The 21,860-nt window shown below is 34.2% G+C and overlaps 1 protein-coding gene across 7 annotated transcripts in view; it reads right to left on the bottom strand.

Moving 5' to 3' along the window:
• AKAP9 (A-kinase anchoring protein 9) overlaps window positions 1–21,860 on the bottom strand; it is a 147,780-nt gene that overhangs the window by 79,920 nt on the left and 46,000 nt on the right. For all 7 annotated transcript variants that reach the window (XM_037507653.2, XM_037507644.2, XM_054692324.1 and 4 more), the window contains 8 exons: window positions 18,529–18,742; window positions 16,043–16,122; window positions 13,031–13,169; window positions 11,807–11,892; window positions 9,188–9,302; window positions 8,544–8,742; window positions 3,969–4,062; window positions 2,774–2,866 (listed from right to left, as the gene is read on the bottom strand). In XM_037507653.2, coding sequence (XP_037363550.1) covers window positions 2,774–2,866; window positions 3,969–4,062; window positions 8,544–8,742; window positions 9,188–9,302; window positions 11,807–11,892; window positions 13,031–13,169; window positions 16,043–16,122; window positions 18,529–18,742 — 1,020 coding nt within the window. The remainder of the gene's footprint in view (window positions 1–2,773; window positions 2,867–3,968; window positions 4,063–8,543; window positions 8,743–9,187; window positions 9,303–11,806; window positions 11,893–13,030; window positions 13,170–16,042; window positions 16,123–18,528; window positions 18,743–21,860) is intronic.

The raw sequence follows: 21,860 nt of genomic DNA, 5'->3' as shown, positions 1-21,860 counted from the left end.
AAAAGTGCAACAATCTAGATGAAATGGACAAATTCTTAGAACTATACAATCACTTGAAACTGAACAAAAAAGAAACAGAAAATGTAAGCAAATCAATTACAAGCAGTGAAACTGAAACAGTAATCAAAACCCTCCCCCAAAACTAAAAACCCAGGACCAGGCGGTCTCACAAATGAGTTCTACCTTCAAAAAATTGAGAAAGGGGGCCTCCCTGTTGGCACAGGCAGTTGAGCTCAGCGCTGTGAAGCTGTCTGCAGCCTCTGCAGTGCTGGTTCGAGTCCGGCCGGCCTCGGAGGAACCCACATGGAGAGCAGACCTCTCCTGTCTCGCCCACATGGAGAGCAGACCTCTCCTGTCTCGCCCGCTGCTCCCCTCAGCAGCGTATTTCGTCAGTCTGCCTGTTCTGTTCCCTGCTTTGTCTCTGGTGAATCCTCTCACCTTCCCGCGCATCTGGCCTGTACCCCTGTTCTTGTATAAATAAAATAAATCTTTATTTTGAGGCCAACACTACAGTAATACCAAAACGAAACAAAGACAACACAAAAAAAGAAAACTACAGACCAATCTCCCTAATAATACAGATGCAAAAACCTGCAATAAAATCTTAAACTGAATCCAACAATGAATCAAAAGGATTATACACCACGACCAAGTGGGATTTATCAAGAGACACAAGGATGCTCAACATTTTAAAATCTATTAATGTAATTCACCTCATTAAAAAAAAAAAACAAAACCATATGATATCAATAGATGCTGAGAAAGTATTCGATGAAGTCCAACAGTCATTTATGATAAAGGTCCTAAAAAAACCTTGGGATACAAGGGGTATATCTTAACATTTTAAAACCACAGTTCTTAACTTTTTTTCAACAACCTATCTGAAGGGTAGAGCAAAATGTCATCAGTACTGGTGACTAACATCAGCAATTATCCAAGTCAAGCTGGGCCATCAAATGTTTCATATTCGAGCATAGTATCTTGGTTGTCTTTGGAACTTTTCACTGACCTGCACTATGGTGCTCTACTATTTGTTTTGATAAATCAGATAAAAGCTTTACAAAACTTATTTAGATCACACCAATATCATAGTGATAAGACTACTTTAAAAACATCATTTACAAAACTTTACTATATATCAGCTGATCTGCTAGGTACATTAAATGGATTAAGCTCACTGAATCCTTAAAAGAATTACTATTATTCCTTTTATTACCCCCTTTTAACATATACAGAACTGAGACTCAAAAACTAAGTTAAATTCCTAAGATTAAAAATCAAGCAAATGAAAAAAACAAGAATTTAGGCATGGAATATCCTTCACCAAGCTTCACACCTTAATTGCTATGCTATGATGGCCTGCTTGAAAACCCCATTTTAAAAATCTACGTAAAAATGAAGTGCAGTGAAAGCCTACACTTCTCTGCAGAACTAGATAATGTGAGCTATTGAAAAGTGATAGGGCTTGACTTTTCACTTTGATGTCCATGAACTAAATATTCAATTCAGCTATAAAAGTAAGTAAGTCTTTATGGAGATATATTTCCCACTGGTCTTCTCATCTAATTTATGTTTAAACTAATTCCTTACACATTTCAGTCCATATGCTCTATAAAATGTATATACTTTACTGGAGTCAATACACTCATATTGTTGAAATATTAAAGTAAAAATCAAAATCAACAGGCAACTATATATAGATCAGAGACATTCTGTGGGTAGGAGGAGGGAGAAGTATTGGGATGGGGTGGGAAGAGCACACGGGACTATGGCGATGGTGTACAGGTGAAATGGTGGTGGGAATTTCACGGGGAAACCGTATATTGTACAAATATGAAGAATGATGTGATAAATATATACAAAAAGAAATATTTAAAAAACAAAAATAAAACAAATAGACAAACTGAATTCAACTGTTCTAACAAAAGAACCTAGTTAGGAATATGCTTTTTAGAAGAAAATATGAAGACAAAAGAAATGTGAGATGAGCAAAACTCACACTGATAAACTTCACTGAGCCAGAAGCTAAAGCTCAATGGTAATTTTACCTTAGTATCTATAGTCACTGGCTAACATCAACTACTCTGCTAGGAAGTAGATTAAATATAGAAAAACCCAAACATGTCCTTTCTGAGCTTCTGTCTTACCTCCTAACTTTAGGGAAGCCCAAACTCCTTCAAAGGTATAAACTCACAAGGGTAACAAATTTATAAACACGTTTCAGCATGCTTAAAGTTTCCAATTAACTACTATTCTACATCAAGAGAAGAACATTACTCTCAAAGAGTACTTCACAAAACATTCCACTTAAAGGCAATTGTGGGGCCTCCCCAGTGGCGCAGCGGTTGAGCGCTGGATTGTGAAGCTGCCTGAAGACTCTGCAGTGCCCGTTCGATCCCCGGCTGCCCCCCAGCCACCGGAGGAGGGTCCCACATGGTGCGCAGACCTCTCCTGCCGCCCGCTGCTCCCCTCAGCAGTGTACTTCGGTCCTTCTGCCTGCTCTGCTCCCTGTTCTGGCCCTGGTGAATTCTCTCACCCTCCCGCGCTTCTGACTGTACCCAGTGCTTGCATAAATAAATAAAAATAAATCTTAAAAAAAAAAAATAAAAAAATAAAGGCAATTGTGGTTGATACCAGTATATGACAATTTAAAGATGAGTTGTGTGTGAATGTTTAACAAAAAAAGGGCATTACTATTACTAAAATCTATGTGTGCTCCAGGTTCAGAGGGAATACAAACCACAATTACCTTTCAGGCAAACAATAAACTTACCTTAGCTACTTCTTCTTCTAATCGTTCTTGGTACTGTTTTTCCAGCAACTTAAGCACACTTGTTTCCTGTTTCATTCCAAATTCACCAGAAAGCTAAATGAAAAAGCAAAATATGACATAATTATTTGTTAATTATATACCTCTTATTTTTAAGCTTCTCTCAAATATGAAAAGATCACTTAGAAAGATTCTGAGTTAAATAAATTTCAGCTAGAATATTAATTCTAGTAAATAATCCCAGTATATAATCCTATTAAATAATTAACTTACTATGAATTTAATAGATGTAAAGTGAGAAATATATTTATACATTTAAGGTTATATCTTAAATATAATTAATAATATATGTGTGTATTTAAGTAAAATGTTAACAGAGGCAATCTGCTTATGAAATTAGAAGCAAATCACTCTGTGGTACGTATTGAAAGTATTGAATTTCCCACAAATAAAAATGTTTATAAAATAGCATAAATGGGTTTTTAAAAAGTAAACATGTTCTCAGTTTACTTTTCATTTAATGATAAGTATTTATCAATTATCTGAATGTCATCCAAACAAATACTTCACATGGGATGAGTGTGAAAAAGTCAAGTACCTGGCCAGCATCTCTCTACATCCAGAATAAGACAGGGCAATGATCTTTATTTTCTGTAGTACTTAAGAACTAAAAATCTGCTAAGTAAAGACCAGGGCAGGGTTTTATAGTTTTAAGTCTGAGAAAAGTAGCCACAAAACTGGAAACATATATGATGTTGAGAAGCAGAACATGGTGTAGTCACATTGGCATACAAAAATATGAGGGGCTTTTATATTACCATACGACCTGTGCTGACGGAGGCCTCCTCTATTGTCCCCATCTTGGATTTTGGGGATTTCTAAACATTATTCTAGAGATGTTCTAGTGCATTTTCCCTTGGTGGGAACAAAAACTGTGGCTCAGGGCGCTGAAACTGATTTCCTACAGTCCAATCTGTTATAAAAACATGACAAATCTTAAACAAGAACATATTTGTGGGGAGAGAATGACTCAATTTTAACTTTCTGTGTATTTTCATATGCCTACATGCGCTTCTAAGTATTTTATATAAATATTATACTTACTTAGCAACTATTAGTTAATCACTAAACCACAGATATAAAAATGATAGTAAGAAAAACAAAATCAGTGTTAAAATATAGCTTAAAGATTTAATACCTCTAATGTCCCATCAATATTCTGCTTTAGACAACTTCCAGGGTATATTTTCTGTACGTCAGATTCAGTAATTACCATTGAATCAATGGAGAAACTAAATACAAATTCAAAAAGGTAAAAGAATTAGAATTACGTGTTTCACTAATCGTCCAAATCTGTAGCAAGCATAATATGTGTACTGTCCCAAGGGAAACAAATATGACAGGTTAAGAGTAATAGATACTATAACTTAAATCATACTTTTGATAATACTCCACTTAAAAGTAATATAATTGAGTGATACAATATTTTAACAGATCACCATTTAATTTTATGCCATTTTATGAAGACTTGTACAAATGTTATGACAGGGAATTATTTACTGGTATTAATATTTTATGTTTTTATGAAGTTATTGAATAAAAAAAGTTTGAAATATTTCACTTTCATTAGTGCAAGGGATTATGTCTCAACACTATGAAGATCTGGGAAGCCAACGAAGCATGAGTTCGATCCCTGGCCAGGGAGCTAACCCACATGGCACAGACCTCTCCGGTGTCACCCACTGCTCCCCTCAGAAACGTATTTCAGTAGATCTGCCTGTTTTGCTCCCCACTCTGTCTATGCCCCCTGCTCCTCTGCCCTATACCCCAGCTCTTATATGCATAAATAAATCTTTTTTAAAAAAGAAACTATTTATATGTGCACATGCGTGCACGCGAACACACACACAAAAAGTCTGGAAGAACACACATCCAAAGTAACAATAACTACCATTAGTGGAACTAGTGGCAATAAAAGGCTGATGCCTTTTATCACATGGCAGTTATTCACATCTGGATATTTTTTATTTTAATCTAGTCATAACTGTATTCTATGTTGTTACAAGTATTCATTATCTTGTAAAAAAATTTTTCTTGGGCCTCCCCGGTGGCGCAGCGGTTGAGTGCAGGGTTGCGAAGTTGGCCGCAGCCTCTGCAGCGCCGGTTCGATCCCCGGCTGCTCCCCGGCCACCGGAGGAGGGTCCCACATGGTGTGCAGACCTCTCCTGCCGCCCGCTGCTCCCCTCAGCAGTGTACTTCGGTCCTTCTGCCTGCTCTGCTCCCCGCTCTGGCTCTGGTGAATTCTCTCACCCTCCCACGCTTCTGACTGTACCCAGTGCTTGTATAAATAAATAAATCTTAAAAAAAAAAAAAAGAATATCATTTAAAAAAAATTTTTTTCTTAAAGTACTTAACTTGGGTCACAAATATTAGGTAAGATTATTATTAAGGAACCAAGGGAAAAGAATGAAAGACACAAATTATATTTTTCTGTTTTTGGCTAACACAATTTCTCGCTTCCATTTTAACATGTATTAATGCTGCCTTCTTCATTCCACTCTCCTCCTCTTGTCCATCTTTCCTCCTTTCTTTCTCCTATTCTGTTTTAACTTTCATTCTGCCTCAAATTGGCCAGATAGATGTTATATCATTGTTTCATTTCATAGCTTTAACAATTTATAGACTACTAGTAGATATCAAGTTGTTTCCTTATGTTCACTGCTTGGCAGAATTACAAATAAACATACATAAAGATCCCTCATAAATGTACCTTTGCACATATTTGAAAATGTTTCTATATAATAAAATCTTGTAAATAATTTTGAGTTCAATATTTAAAATTTCAATATGGTGGCATATCACAATATTTACATTATTTTACTCCCATAATAGTATCATTAAGTATGTTCTCAAAACCTCAGCAACAAGGGAGTCACAATAATCTAAAAACTTTGTTAGAACATACATGCCTTTTGTTTTTAGGTTTGTGATTACAGGTCCTTTTCAAATTCTACAGGCCATTTAAGGATTCTTCTCCTGTGAATTGCCTATTTATGATCTATGATTAAGTTAAATGATTCTAAAAACTTGTTCCTCTTATCTGTCTTTTCTGCCCTTATCTGGTCCTTCTTTCTCATCATTTTGTCTGTTTCGTCACTGCTTTTTGCATATACTATAGCTTCTTTCTTGATTATTATTTCATAGCCTAGGTTACTTAACCAGTCATTAAGACCCCCAAAGTTCAAAAAGTGCTACTTAGTCCACAATGACATCACTCTGTAACTTCACAGCATGGGAAAGTGTTTATCCCAAATTAAAAAAAAAATATGTGGCTACAATTTAACTCCCTTCTTACAATTATGGTTTTACTTCTCACCTTTCTTGTATCTCTATTTATATAAATGTACCATCATTCTCCATATTCTCTAAATTCAAACAACATGGGATCATTTGATTTTTTTCACTGCTTTGTTCCCAATATTCCTTCCATCCCAGTATCTTATAGTCATCCCTTCATTTCTGCTATCCTGAATCATTCCAATAGGCAACATAACAGAAGTGTACAGTTACATACAATAAAAAATACAACACTAAATAGACTTTAATTTCAGCACCTTCGTCATCTCACCATTTTATAGTCCCCAACTATTACTTTTAAAAATTGCTATTTTGTGAATCATTATTACTTCAATGATTAGAATGCTGTTACTTTAGGGAAAGGGCCATTTTATATATACATACATACTATATATATAAAATATATGCACACACATACATATAAATACATTTTTAAAGATTTTATTTATTTATTTATACAAGAACTGGGGTACAGGCCAGATTCGTGGGAGGGTGATAGGATTCACCAGAGACAGAGCGGAAAACAGAACAGGCAGACTGACAAAATACACTGCTGAGGGGAGCAGCGGGTGAGACAGGAGAGGTTTGCTTCACCATGTGGGACCCTCGCCGGCATAGCCGGGATCGAACTGGCGCGGCAGAGGCTGCGGACAGCTTCATAGCACTGCGCTCAACTGCCTGCGCCACCAGGGAAGGCCCCATATATATAATTTTCTTCACAGCATCTAACCAAGACTTTTCCCAGTCACTATTTCATTTAATTCTTATAATCCTAAGGCTAGCTATTATTTTCATTATTTAGAGATATTTAAATAAACTGCCTAAGATTATATAATCAGTAAAAGATCAATCGGGTCTAATGTAGTTTTGTCTGACTCTAAAGTCCATTGTCTTTCCAGTATCATATTATATCCCTAAGATATCTTTCTAATATGAAGCCACTGAATATTTGTTACTTAAACTCTGTCTTAAACTAGTTCAAGTCTACTTTAGGAAAACAATATAGACTCTGGCACACAGACCTCTCCTGCCGCCTGCTGCTCCCCTCAGCAGTGTATTTCGTCAGTCTGCCTGTTCTGTTCCCCGCTCTGGCTCTGGTGAATCCGCTCACCCTCCCACGCTTCTGACTGTACCTAGTGCTTATATAAATACATAAATCCTAAAAATAAATAAATAAATAAATGATTTAAAAAAAAAAAACCCAAAAAACCAACAATATAGACTCTACCCAAAATGTGTTGTGCCTAAAATATGTAATGACATTTTCAGGAAATAACTGATTCATTACTGATAGGAGTGCACATGGTGGTCAATAAAGCTCTTTTGGGGGACAGGAGAAAACGAATGGTTTTAATCGAAAAGTTTTGTCAGCATATTTCCACTAAGTACTACAGAAGTTCTGAGAGATGTGGTAAGCTGGCAGGAAGAGCAAAGTAAGCCTACATGTCAAGAAAACTCTCCTTCATGCTTTAGAGGAAAGGCATCACTAATTAAAGAACTAGTACTTGAAATACTGTAGCTTGTTATTAAAGAGTTGCATTAATACAGGTGAGACCTGATGTCAGGGAAGAGGGATTGGTAATAAGTAGTTCAGTTAGATGTAGTTTAGAGGTAGACATAACAGGATTTTTTCACTGATCAGAAGTGAATTAAAACAGAAAGAGGAGTCACCATAAATGAAAAAGGCTATAGAAGGAGCAAATTTTGAGGGGATGATTCATATTCTATTATGGACAGGATGAATGTGAGCATTAGACAACCAGCTAGAGGAAGTGCAGCCATAATTAGAATGATCTTTTAATCTTTCTGTAATCCCCACATCAAAGTAGTAAAGTCCAGGTCTAAAAGAAACAACAAATATATGCATGATGCCTGATTTAATCCAGTATACTATTAACAATTAACACCTTTATAAAATAAAGTTGCAAGTAAAAATTCCAAGTAATGTCCTTGATTTATACCAGCATTTATTTCCCCGCATTTCAAAGATAAAGGATTATTTCTTTCTCATTTCTTTTTCAAAACTCTATATCTACATTATTAGTGTATTACTTTCTTTCTTTCTTTTTTTTTTTTTTTAAAGATTTGTTTTATTTATTTATACAAGCACTGGGTACAGTCAGAAGCGCAGGAGGGCGAGAGAATTCACCAGAGCCAGAGCGCGCCATGTGAGACCCTTCTCCAGTGGCCAGGGAGCAGCCAGGGATCGAACTGGTGCTGCAGAGGCTGCAGGTAGCTTCGCAACCCAGCACTCAACCGCTGTGCCACTGGGGAGGCCCTACTTTCTTTCTTAATAATAGTATATCCCACCTCTTTCAAGCAATTTTGCTAAAATCATATTTTTTCCCTTTAACACAAGCATACTATGATTGTTACAGGGTACAAATACTATTGGATGAAATTATAAAGAGGATACCTTGACTGAACTGTGGATTCACTAATAGCTTGAAGCCTTTCCTGTAAACAATGGATTTCTGCCCCATAATTTTCTTTAGTTTCTTTCAATTGTTGCTCCAAGGAAGATACAGAGCCTTCTAGTTCCTGAACTTGTCCTTCAAGTTCTTTAATTTTTTTGATTGCTTGCAGGGAAGATAACTTGCTCTTTTGATTGATATCTAAGTTACATGAATAGAAGAATGCACAATTCAAAACAAAATTGCTTAACGAAAAACCACAATATTTTTTGAGTGTGCAGAGAACATTCATTCTTTGGAAAAACAGTATTTTTATTAATAACAAATCAGGTTTCACCTTAAATTCCTTTTGACTAACGTAGACAAGAAAACATGAATAGTATAATTGAAAATAATTTCTTTTAGTCTAGATCCCTAATCTATCAAGTTTGTCTTTAAATTGAAAACAACTTTAATCACAGAACTAGAAAGGGACCAAAAAGTTGAGTAGGATCAAGCTTCATAATAAGGATGAAGAATTGAGACGACAGAAATTACAGAAAAATATCCAAGGTAACCAGGTTGCCTCAAATTTTAAAGTAAAAAACCCAAATTACTGGATATTTGATTTAAAAACACCACATCGTGGTATAAAGTCAAAACTTACCAATGCCTTGCAAATTTGTCATCTGAGAATAGGTTGAGAGAAAGTTTGTTTCCTCTTTTGGTAGGTTTTCTTCCACAAATTCCAGTTTTACATCATCTGTCTGCTGTCCTTGAATCTATCAAACATGAGAGAAAAGCAGTGACATAAACATATGATCCAGTATTCTGAAAACTATATTAAAGCAACTTTACATTTAAAAAGTTTTTCTCAAATGACCTAAAACTCTGACACACCAATACAAACATTTTTTTCTATGTCCAACTTATCTGATATGTTCTTCTGACAAATCCTATTCCCTTAGAATCACTGAAAATTATGTTAGTGAGTATAATGTTCTTTCCTATGCAGAAGTTCAGTTTTCTACCAAAAAGGTGTTGCACAGAATTTTGGTATAAAACACAGTATTTATGACTTGATATTTATAATTTGAATGCATACATGGCAAATTTTATATTATCAGTACTTGATAATGCAACTGTTATTCAACTCTGGATATAATCTATATGTAACTAAGTAACTGACAAATGGTATACTGCTCTTTACACAAAAGGCAAATAAAGAAAACAGATAAATCTTAGTTTATTTCCTTAATATTAAAACTAGGCAGCAGTCTCAGATGTATATGTGTAATAAGTTAATCACCAAATATTTTATAGTAATTTATTTCTATATCTTCAATTCATTTAGTAAATATTTAGTAAGGATAAATGTGAAAACAAACATTTTGCTAAAAGGAAAAAAAAATAAACAGAATACTCCATGATTCTCCATGAGGCAGAAGTTTAAACAAATAATTATAACAAAATGAAAAATGTTACATAAATGCAAATTTGTACAAGAAGCTATGGGAACATGCAAGAAAGAGAACATAATCCAGCACTGAAAATAACAGAATAAGGGCAGTTTTATATATATGTATATAAAAATAAGGGCAATTATATATATAAGGGCAGTAATGTATATATAGAGAGAATAGGGCAGTTATACATATATTAAATATATATTTCTGTGTGTGTGTGTATATATTTAGAGGCTATGTGTGTGTGTGTGTATATATATACACACATAGCCACTAAATCACAGCCAGTTCTTTAACTGGCTAGTTTTGATTGCTCTACTCAATCAAAAAAGAGTCCCTAGAGGCAGGATGAGGGTACCAGAAAAAAACAAGAATTCCTGTCCGCTGAGAATATTCATAAGAAAAATGGTACAATCATTCTGAATAGGGTTCAACATTTTTGCTGTGAATGGAAATAATAAGTAGTAAAAATAAGGAAATGTAAAGTTAAGAATGGTGTTTACCTATTCATCTGCCACTCTACATAGTTATCTGTGATACTGGAATAGGTTTACAGATTTCATGAAAGGATAACTAAGCTATGTTTAAAAGGACCAATAGAAAGGGAAAAAGGTTGTGTATGGGGGGTAAGGAAGGGGAAAATAAAGGGGGAGAGGAAGAGAAAGAGGAGAAGCATTTGAGCCAAGTATCCCTCCATTGGCAATATAACTTTCACTGGCTACCAGTTAAATTTTTTAAATCTCCCATACATTTTAACAAAACATAGGTAAATGCTGGAAACAACCCAAATGCCCAAAAATAGATGACTGAATCAGGAAGATGTGGTACAGATACACAATATTACTCAGCAATCAAAAAAGATAAACTCATGCCATTTGCAGCAACGTGGATGGAACTAGAAGGAATTATGCTCAGTGAAATAAGCCAGAAGGAAAAAGAAAAATATCAGAGATGGTTTCACCTATAGAAGGAATATAGGGGAACCAAATAAGACATCAGTGAAAAAAAACAGTACAAAACACAACAAAGCAAAAATGGACAATTATAAATCAGAGACATCCTGCAGGGGAGGAGGAGGGAGAGGGATCAGAGGGAGGGAGAGAGGAGCACAGGGGACTGAGGTGATGGTGCACGGGTGCATTGGTGAAGGAAACTCTATGAGGACTACACTTGAGGGGGTGGGGGGAAACAAAATGAATAATGTTTACAATGTTTAACAATGTTTAAAAAAGAACAATGATGTAAAAAAATTAAAAAATTTAATATTTAAAAAAAATCACCTAACTGAACAGAGATTTCTGTCTCTATTTTTGTCTGCTATAACAGTGAGCATTCAGAACACTTATCTTTGCTAAAATAGGCTATTTAAGTTAATTTTTCTGACATAGTTACTAAATTATACCATGCCATCTATAGTTTCTTTACTAGTTTTCTATACACAAATTGAAAAAAAAAAAAACTACTGCTTGAAAATATGACACATATGACACTATGAAACTAAGTAGCTATGTTCTAACCAATTAATCACCACTTTTCTATATAACATACCCACTGTTTTCAAAAATGTTATACATAAAATTAAACAACTATTTTACAGTTATGATTTGATTCTTTTATATATTTTACTTTATATCATGATTTCAAAACCGCCCCCAAAAGAGCTGAAATTTTTTCAACTCACTGATATGATAAATACATGTCACTTTTCTCTAATCTCTTTTTTCATGTTCACTTATTTTAGAAATTCTTGTTTATTGAAAATGTTTAGAAAACAGCAAGTAATATAATAAACATTATAATGCACTTTCCATTTCACTGACCTTACTTAACCTTGTCTGAAGTAACAAGAGTTTGTTGTATTCTTCTGTTACTCTAGTGAGAAGGGCTTGCATATTTTCTTGGAAGTCTAGATGGTAAACAAAGAATAATAATAATTTCACCCCAGAGTAAAAGTACCCTTCTTTCAATAAGCACTCATTTATTTATAACTTTAGAAAATCACTTGCTACAAGTAAACTTCACATATTAAGCAAACAAAAATTTTAATCTCATTAATGTAAAAATCTACAAAGATAACTTGATAACTTTATATTAAAATATGTTATTTCTTTTGGTATTCATTAATTTGTACACATTTTATACAATATTTATACAAATGGACAGAGGTTGGAAACATTTTATTTGTGAAGGAGTACCAAAAAATTAATTGAGGTTGCAATTTGTAAAAATAAACTAATATAGGATTTCTATTAAGAAAAATTGTCAAGGAGATGTGGTATATATACACAATGGAATACTATTCAGCAATCAAAAAAAATATACTCTTGCCATTTGCAGCAACATGGATGTAGCTAAAAGGGATTATGCTCAGCAAAATAAGCCAGAAGGAAAAGAAAAGTATCAGATGGTTTCACTTATAGGAGGAATTAGGAGAACTAAATAAGGGATCAGGAAAAAAATAACAATAACAATAAATTAAAAAATTAGCAGACAACTATAAATCAGAGATATTCTGCAAAGGAGAGGGAGGCAGAGGGATCAAAACAGGTGAGGGAAGAGTATAAGGGACTAGGGTGATGGTTCATGGGTGAATTGGTGGTGGGAATTTTACAGGGACTACACCTGAAAGGAGAAAGTATACATTGTACAAAAATGAACAATGATGTTAAAAATTATGTATGTATATATATTTAAAAAAAGAAATAGAATTGTCTTCTTATTCTTTTTTAAAAAATTAACCACTGACATAAACTTATTAAATAAATACACTAACTTTTAAAAGTTTGAATTTATGGTATAAAATTAAGGAAAGAACAATAATGAGGAAAAAATTAGGAGAATAGGGATAAAGAGACAGAAAACATAACCAGTCTCAATTCTCTTTACATATCAATTACAAACACAAATGTTAACTCTAAGATTTTAATCATAAAAGCAAGACAACTTGGCTAACTGATTAAACCATAAATAAAGGTATAAGTTTATCATCAGTTGATTTAAGAAATTTAAATGTTCTCTTCAGTAGTATGGTAAGGTTTCATTACCTTGAACTTCATCTCTATAATCTTGTAATTCTAGCTCTTGATTTTCAGAAATGTGAACACCAGAATTCTCTTTCTCTTCTAGATTTACTTCACATTTTAAAGCAGAAGTATAATGCTCACCAAGAATACTGCAAACAGTCTGTTAACAACAAAATTAAGTATTTTGTGGAATTGAAATTTTGAATTCTGTCTCTAAAGATCATTAAACATTATTTTCCTATATGCAAAAGACAGACAAAATAGCAGGAGAAAAAATCTGTAAGAAAACACACTTACAAACAACAAATCAATATGGGAAAGAAATAATCAAGTCTAAATCTTTCTCTCCCTGTGAACAGGACATGAAATTTTTCCAGCAACAGGAAAAATATGGATAATCTTCATTGCACAAAACTATATTCTTGAGGCCTCCCTGGTGGCGCAAGGGGTTAAGATACAACCTACAAAGCTGTCCACAGCCTCTGCAGTACGAGTTCAATCTTTAGCAGGCCAGGGAGCAATCCACATGGCGCAGCAGACCTCTCCTGACCTGCCCACTGCTCCCCTCACAGTGTACTTTGGTCAATCTGCCTATTCTTCTCCCCATTGTCTCTAGTGAATCCTCTCGCCACCCCCACACCTCTGGCCTGTACCCCAGCTCTTGTATGCATAAATAAATAAATCTTTCCCAAAAAAACCCCGTAATTATTTTGCTTCTTTCTAATAATGAATATATCTGGTACTTTAATCTACAACTTCCTTGGATCTTATTCTGATATTATCTCTATAATGTCCACTAGCCTTCAAAAAAATACCAGAGGACAAAGACAGAGGTTCAAAAATTATGGCTAGTAAAAAGTCTATAAATTCTATAGAAAATACATCATGGCCTCCCTGGTGGTGCAAGGGGTTAAGACGCAGCACTATGAAGCTATCTGCAGCCATTGCAGCACAAATTTGATCCCCAATCAGGGAGATGACCCACATGGCGCAGCAGACCTCTCCTGTCTCGCCTGCTGCTCCCCTCAGCAGTGTATTTCAGTCAATTCTCTTCTTCTGTTCCCTATTCTGTCTCTGGTGAATTCTCTCACCCCCACACCTCTGGCCTGTACCCTAGTTCTTTTTTTTTTTTAAAGATGTTATTTATTTATTTATACAAACACTGGGTACAGTCAGAAGCACGGGAGGGTGAGAGAACTCACCAGAGCCAGAACAGGGAACAGAACAGGCAGACTGACAAAGTACACTGCTGAGGGGAGCAGCGGGCGGCAGGAGAGGTCTACGAGCCATGTGGGACCCTCACCTGGCGGCCAGGGATCGAACCAGCGGCAGAGGCTGTGGGCAGCTTCGCAACCCAGCACTCAACCGCTGCGCCACCGGGGAGGCCCTGTACCCTAGTTTTTGTACGCATAAATAAATAAATTTTAAAAAAAGGCATCAACAAAAAAGAAAAGTACATTCATCAGCAATATAAGTGTCACTGCCTATCAGTTAAATCTTTGAAATTTGCCCAATGTTTTAATATAGAAATATCAAAAAGTACCCCAAATATTGAGATTTTCTGGAGTTTTTCCCCAAAACATGAGGATATCATCTTTGCTAATATATAGTTTATTTTTTCTGACATAGTTTTTAAATTATACTATGTCATATGTATTCTCTTAACTAGTTTTCTATGGACACATTTCTAAAATACATAAATTTTCTGGATTTTATATACACAATAATTTCCTTAATATCTGACATAATATTTTGGTTTTTCTCTTAAGAAACAATTTTATCATCATTTAAAAACAAGACATGCCCCATAATCATTTGTTAATAAGCATTCTAAATAAGTTTCACTTTTGCCCATCAGGGCATCAACTTCTAGATTTAACCAAATTGTTTATTGCCGCTTTTTCCTGTTAATTTCCTAGAATGTTATAAACTATCAATTAATAATTAAGTTTATTATATTTTCAACATAATCCCTAAGATGAAATTTTATAATATTAGAGTTGGTAGAAACTTTAAGTATTGATCACTCAATTTACAGACAAAGAAAGTAACTCCAAAAGATAAAATAACTAACTAGTCCTGGCAGCATCAAAGGTTAATGACAAAACTACATTTCATGACAAACACCAAAGGACACCTCCATTACAACAAGCTGATTCATAATTCAAGTTGAGATATGGGGTCAGGTAAAGTCATTACTGGAAGAAAAGGAAATATAAAGTCAGTTTATAAATGAATTATTGTGACTTGGATTCATATTTGCTGACTACCAACAAAATACATGAAAGAACAATCCCTGAACCCTTGAGTAGAGAGTGGAGCTGGAGGCTGAAGAATAGCTGAATGAATAATGGCTTTCAACCTAGGTCTTTCTCTTTTCTTTTTCTTTGACTTAGTGTTTTCTTAACTATTTACAGGTAATCAGAATCAGCAAGGCAGCTTTCCCCTCCCAGCTACCACCACCCTTTTCTCACTTCAATTCACAAATACACAGGTTAGGATGGTGATGAGGAACAGAGCAGGCATACAATTTGAATCTCCAGCTGTTTCAAATATGCAGAAAAAATAATTTATACATTACCTTGTTTTTAAAAATACTAATATATTTTCATATTCCCTTCATTTTTTGTAAGAAAATAAACACTGCAGGTAAAATGTTCTGTGTTAAGTATTTCTTGCCTATTTCATTCACCTCTCTGTTCAGAGGTGACTATTCCACCATGCATATGTCTTTTTTCTTTTTGAGATTTACTGCTAGAATAATCACCACTGAGCATAGAGATAGCAGGTAGAGAAAGAGAATAGATTTGCTTGAGACTCTATTAAGCCACTGATTTCTTTTTAAATATCTTAACTGCTCATTTTAATTCTAAAAACAAAAATATTTTTTAAGCTCAGTTTTGAAAGATAAGTGGGGAACACTAAGTTATAAGATAGTGGGGAACACTAAGTTAAATGATTCTGCTTATCAAATTAGCAGTCACTTAAATTTGACATTTCCTGTCTAAAAATATTTATTAACTATTATCTTACCTGTGTAAAATTAGAACATTCTTCAGACACTACTTTGCGAAGTTTTCCAATGAGCATTTGTAAAGGCTTAACTTCAAGACCTAAGAGAACAGATACTGCATTAAAACATTCAATTTAAATACTCAAGTACTATTATATTAAACCTATGTATTAAAAATGTCCCTGAGTAAGATTAGTATTAAATTTTATATTTCATTCAAAGTTTATATGCTCAATGCTAACATTATCAGATAATTAGTAAGATTTTCAATTTTTATCCTACAAAATGATATAAAAGTGACTTTCAAATATTTTTACAACCCAATACAAATACATCATGTAACATAAACTACTATACATATCCATGTGAAAAAGAACCAGTAATATTTAGCTAAGCACTAAATATTCTGCTCTATTCTATTCTTATATTTAAAAAAAAAATGGTGGCCATTACTAAGCTGAATATACCAACCATTAACAGAGCTGTTAAATTAACTTGCAGTTTGAAAAACACTGTAGAGATTCTATATGAAGAGGATACCAATAAAAATAATGTGTTTAAAAATTTTTTTAATTCAAACATAAAGAACTCTGGAAATGAAAAGTATGATATTCTTATTTAAATAAACTACTCTTTAAATTCTACTATGTCCAACAGAGCAATTCCATGGGGCTAACTTAGAAACCATCTTATTACCAAATCAGATGTGTCAAATGTGAAGGCCTAGAGATGCCTGGATCAGAAGTCCAATTGACTGAGTGATTAAATAATTATTAAGGATAAAAAGTAACTGCAACTAGCACGATTTACAATAGCTAAGATATAAAAACAACCTAAATGCTCCCAAACAAATGAATAGATCAAGAAGATGTGGTGTGGGGGAGAAGGGAGTAGTATCAAAACAAGGGGGGGTGGGAATTGTATGAGGACTATAACCGAGATGAAAATGTGTACATTGTGCAAAAATGAAAAATGATATAAAAAATTTATTAAAAAAAAATAAAAAAGATGATGTGGTATATATACACAATGGAACACTACTCAGTGATCAAAAGAGAGAAACTCATGCCATTTGCAGCAAAATGGAGTTGGAAGAAATTATGCTAAGAAATAAATCAGAAGAAAAAAGATAAATATCAAAGAGAGAGAGAGAGAGAGAGAGAGACCAACTGAACAAAGGATCAACAAAAAGACAAAAATTGCAAGCTGACTATAGATGTGAGGCATACAGCAGGCAAAGGGAGGGTGGGGGGCAGAGGAAGAGGAGTCAAAATTGGGGAGGGAAGAGCACAAAGGACTGCAGTGATGAATACCAGTGCTATGGTGGTGGGAAAACTATGGAAACTATACCTGGGTGGAGAAATCAAATACCATCCAAAAACTAACAACAATGCAAAAATAATAAATTTAATAATAAAACAAAATAAAAATTACCAGCAACTAATCTGCACTTAAGGTTACTTAAATGTTGTCTCCCATAGTGCCAGCTAGTGTTTTGTCTCAGTCTACAGCCTATCAGGACATCTCATTCTTGTCCTTGGCTTCAAATGATTTGTTAATTTTCAAATCTTTATCTTGAGCCCCAAACCTCTCTCTCTTGAGTTTCAGACTCCTTTATTTCAAAAGTTATTTTTTAACACTATATATTCCAAACTGAATTTATTATTTTCATCACAAATCTGCCCATTATCTTTATGACTAGAGTCACCCTTGATCAGTTGCTCAAGCTTGAAACTTAGGGAACATTCTCAATTTTTTCCACTTTTACTGCAATTATTAATTATAAACTATAGTCCACCTATTAACTCCTGAATTTTCCTTTCTATCCGCAATTACATTTAGTTCAACATCTTACTGTTTATCAGAATTAACTGCCAAAGTTGTTTAATGGGCTTCTCATCACTAATTTCACCTCTCATAATTTGCCCCAATGATGTAATCTTAAAATAAAAATCTTGTTATTATCACTATTGAAAATCCTGCTTATCTTACTACCAACAGCATAAAGTTGAACAATGCTTCAGTCAGGATAGGTAAAGGTTTTTCTGGTCAAAATCTTGTGAATCTATCTTTCCAGTTTTATCCCCACTACTTTTCTAAACACATTGAACTCGCAATTCTTCAAAATGGAAAAAGTCTTTTACACGTCCTTAAGATTCAGGTCCTTCCCTAAAATTCCAACCTTCCTATTTCTGCTCACTGCCATAGCCCTACTTATTCTTCCAGAAAGTACTAAACTTTTCTGCTCCCCTTCCATTCTTTCTATTTATTCTCCAATCATAGTAGTTGTCCTACTGTTTTCTAAGAGCTTATTTTATATTGTTTTCCCACTGGAAATATTTTATATTTTATATTGTTTTCTCACTTTCTGTGAGAAAATGATTCAGTGATTTTAGATTTCTCAAGCACTTAAATGAATATGCAGTGATTAAATAGATGAATTTAAGTCTGGGCTATACAGCTACTTTTCTCTATAGGTTCTATAGTTTTGTTAGAAACCATGTACCTGTTTCTTGTGTTTTTATATTCTGCAGCTCTAGTTGTTGTATTTTCTGAAGTTCCTTGATCTTTTCCTCTTGAACGGAAATAAGTTCCTCTTTAAGACTGCAAAGAGCTTTATCTTTTTCATTTTCCATATATTCACGAACTTGATCCACATGAGTTGAATAAACCAGAGGGAGGCATATACGCTGAGCTTCCATCTGTAGCCTTAAATCATTCTTAAAGTAAATATATATACACATTAGAAAATTTTTAAATGATAAATAATTCAAACAAATAATTGGACTTCTGTTCCTTTGCATATACTATATACAAGGGGAAAATATACAAAATTATGTTTCTAATTTTTTTCTCACTTTTCATTCTCTTGCACTGATCAGATTGTCTAAAGACAGCAGCATAATGTTTTCATCACCTCAAGGTCATGACACATTTTGATTAACTGGTGTAGCTAGTTTAGCCTCATCCTTGGCTTTGGTTTAAAAGAAATACTTTAGAGAAGTGCAAAGATTTTAATAAAATTATTACATCCCAAATTAACAAATACAGGCATTTTGTCTTCCCCATTCTCCCATTTCTCTCCCCACTATATACTTGTTTCATGGTTGAGAGAGGAAACAGACAAAATGTAAACCATAATGTTCCCGTTATTCCTTTCCTAGAGGTAATCATCACAGATATATTCTAAGTCCAGTCCATTTATAATATCATGACTTCTCAACGTATCTGTTTGTTACTGTGGAAACCATAAGTTCCTGCTCCTTAACCTGTTGGATCTTGCTCTTGTTCTGTTCTTGTCTGTATTTTTACCAAGAAAAACAGAGAAGGTAGGCTGAGAGTAAGATGGTGTAGACATAAGACAGAATTTAAGCCACAGCCCATTACCACAGTAAAAAACACACTCACTCATGCTATGACATTTCTGGTCAAGACCAAACTTGGAAAAAAAGGATCAGAAAAGTAGTTCCTAGATGTCCCTGCTTATTTCTCTGAAATCCTGTTGATACTGACTCTATAGTCTCTCCCCTTCTTAGTACTCTCCTGTGTAAGTCCCTGCTTCTGTTCAGCACAAGGAGAAGGCTTTTAGAACATGAGCTGTATTGGTGACTCCTTGGTCAAGGAACAAAATCCTCTACTGCTTGAATATTGATTTGATTTTCTTTTCTGGGTTTGTTTGGGTGCAAGATGGGCAAAAAACTCAGTAACATGTTAAAAGTGTTTTGTGTTTTTAAGTGTTTACATATATGGTATTTATTTTGTAAATTGTCCTTCTTATTCAATGTTACTGTAATCTCACCACGTCCATACAGGCTAATTTATTCTAATTTTGGTGCAATATATATAAATACACCACAGTTTGTCTATTTTGTTTCTGAATATCAACTGGATTATAGCTATTTTTTCTTAAATACTGCAATAAATGGTGGGAATGTAAACTTGTCCATTCAGTATGGAGGTGCCTCAAAATACTAAAATTGATCTACCATATGACTCAGCAATTCCACTCCCAAAAATCTACCCAAACAACACAAAAAAGTACTTTGAAAGGAAATCTGCACCCCTGCGTTTACTGAAGCACTATTTACAATACCCAAGATATGGAAACTTAAATGCCCCCCAAACAGATGAATGGATAAAGAAGATGTGGTGTATATCTACAAGGGAATACTACTCAGTGATCAAAAAAGAAACTCATGCCATTTGTGGCAACATGGATGGAGCTGGAAGGAATTACGCTAAGTCAGAAGGAAAAAGATAAGTATTGGATAGTTTCAATTGTATGTGGAATATTGAGGAACTGAACAAAGGGTCAGGTAAAAAGACAAATCAGCAAGCTGACCATAAATCTGCGGCAGACAGCAGGGTAAGGAAAAGGAGAGGGGTCAAAACGGGAGGGAAGAGCAGAAGACCCATCACCACAGGAAGTGCTATGGTGGTAGAACTAAGGAGACATCACTTGAGGGGGGATACTAAATACTGTCCAAAAATTAACCATGTTTAGGGTCCACATTGAGAACCATCCAGAAATCTAACTGTTGGGTCACAGATAATGTACATTAACTGTATCAGATTTTATCAAATTACTTTTTATATAATTGTACCAATTTATATTGATAATAGCAATGTATATGAATATACATTTCTCCACATTACCACCACACATTTAATTGTCAGATTTTGCCAATCTGATGGGTATTAAATGTTTTTATTGGAAATATCTTTTCATGCATATTAGCCCACTTAGTCCTTAAAGTATTTTTTGTGGCATTAGCATTATTTCTAAGTATATTCAGATTGTTCTTAGGTGTTACAGTTTTATACATTATTGCTGAATTCCTTGTGAGCTTTCTTGGACACACATACCTCCCCTTCTATACCAGTGAGTAGTTTACTTGGTAGTGATGAGTAGGCACAGTTTATAGGTTTTCTCCCCTTTACCTTTTAAGTCATTATCAAGGAAAGGGTGTCTGAAAATTCCTTTAATAGAGAAAATAAAATTCTTACCGAGAAAATATGACCATTTTGATAGCATTAAGTTCAGATCCCCTCCTAGTGCTTTTTAAAAAAAATTTAAATGATCTCTGGCATTTTTAGTACTAATTAAATTAAAAACCACACAACTTCAAATATTTACCAGAGCATTAATAGTTAAACAATTTGAATTTTTTTACTGAGGTTATGAAAATATAAGAAGTAATGAGAAACTTTACAGTGGCTTTCTATTGTATAATGAATAAAATCTCAACATCTTACAGACTTCCATAAGGTTATCCCAGATGTTCTCTTCCTTCTTCAAACTTTTTCTTCCACTCTCCCTGTCTCAAATTTAATGATACCTTTTTTCATTCTGTTCCTCAAACTTACCTGTATCTTCACAATTGCTTTAATTTCCATGTGGTAGACCACGGTTCAAATGCAAATTCTCCTAAGAGACCTTTCCTGACCAACCTAATATTTTAATGGCTGCCACCACCCCTCCCCATCATTCCCTATCACATTACCTGTTTTATTTTTATCATAGGACTCATTACTGTTTCTAGTTCTCAATTTGTTTCCTTGTTTACTGTTTGCCTCACTTACTATAAAATACTCTTTAAGAGCAGCAATATTCTTTCCTTTGGTGCCACTATACTCTTATACCATGCAAGAGATTTGATAAATATTACATAAATGAAGTAAGACATACAGCTTTAGCTAGCAATATTATAAAAGATACACAGCGAAATTTTCCTCCCATTTCTAATATCAGTATATGGCTAATGTAAATTGTCAGAAGTGATGCATTATATTCATTATATGCATTCTTTAACTGTATTTATAATAGTCTTCCTCCCT

The sequence above is a fragment of the Talpa occidentalis genome, unplaced genomic scaffold (assembly GCF_014898055.3).
Source record: "Talpa occidentalis isolate TD23 unplaced genomic scaffold, MPIMG_talOcc4v2.1, whole genome shotgun sequence".
Classification (NCBI taxonomy): domain Eukaryota; kingdom Metazoa; phylum Chordata; class Mammalia; order Eulipotyphla; family Talpidae; genus Talpa; species Talpa occidentalis.
The sequence above is the reverse complement of the archived record's forward strand: the minus strand, read 5'-3'. Positions and strand labels throughout refer to the sequence as shown.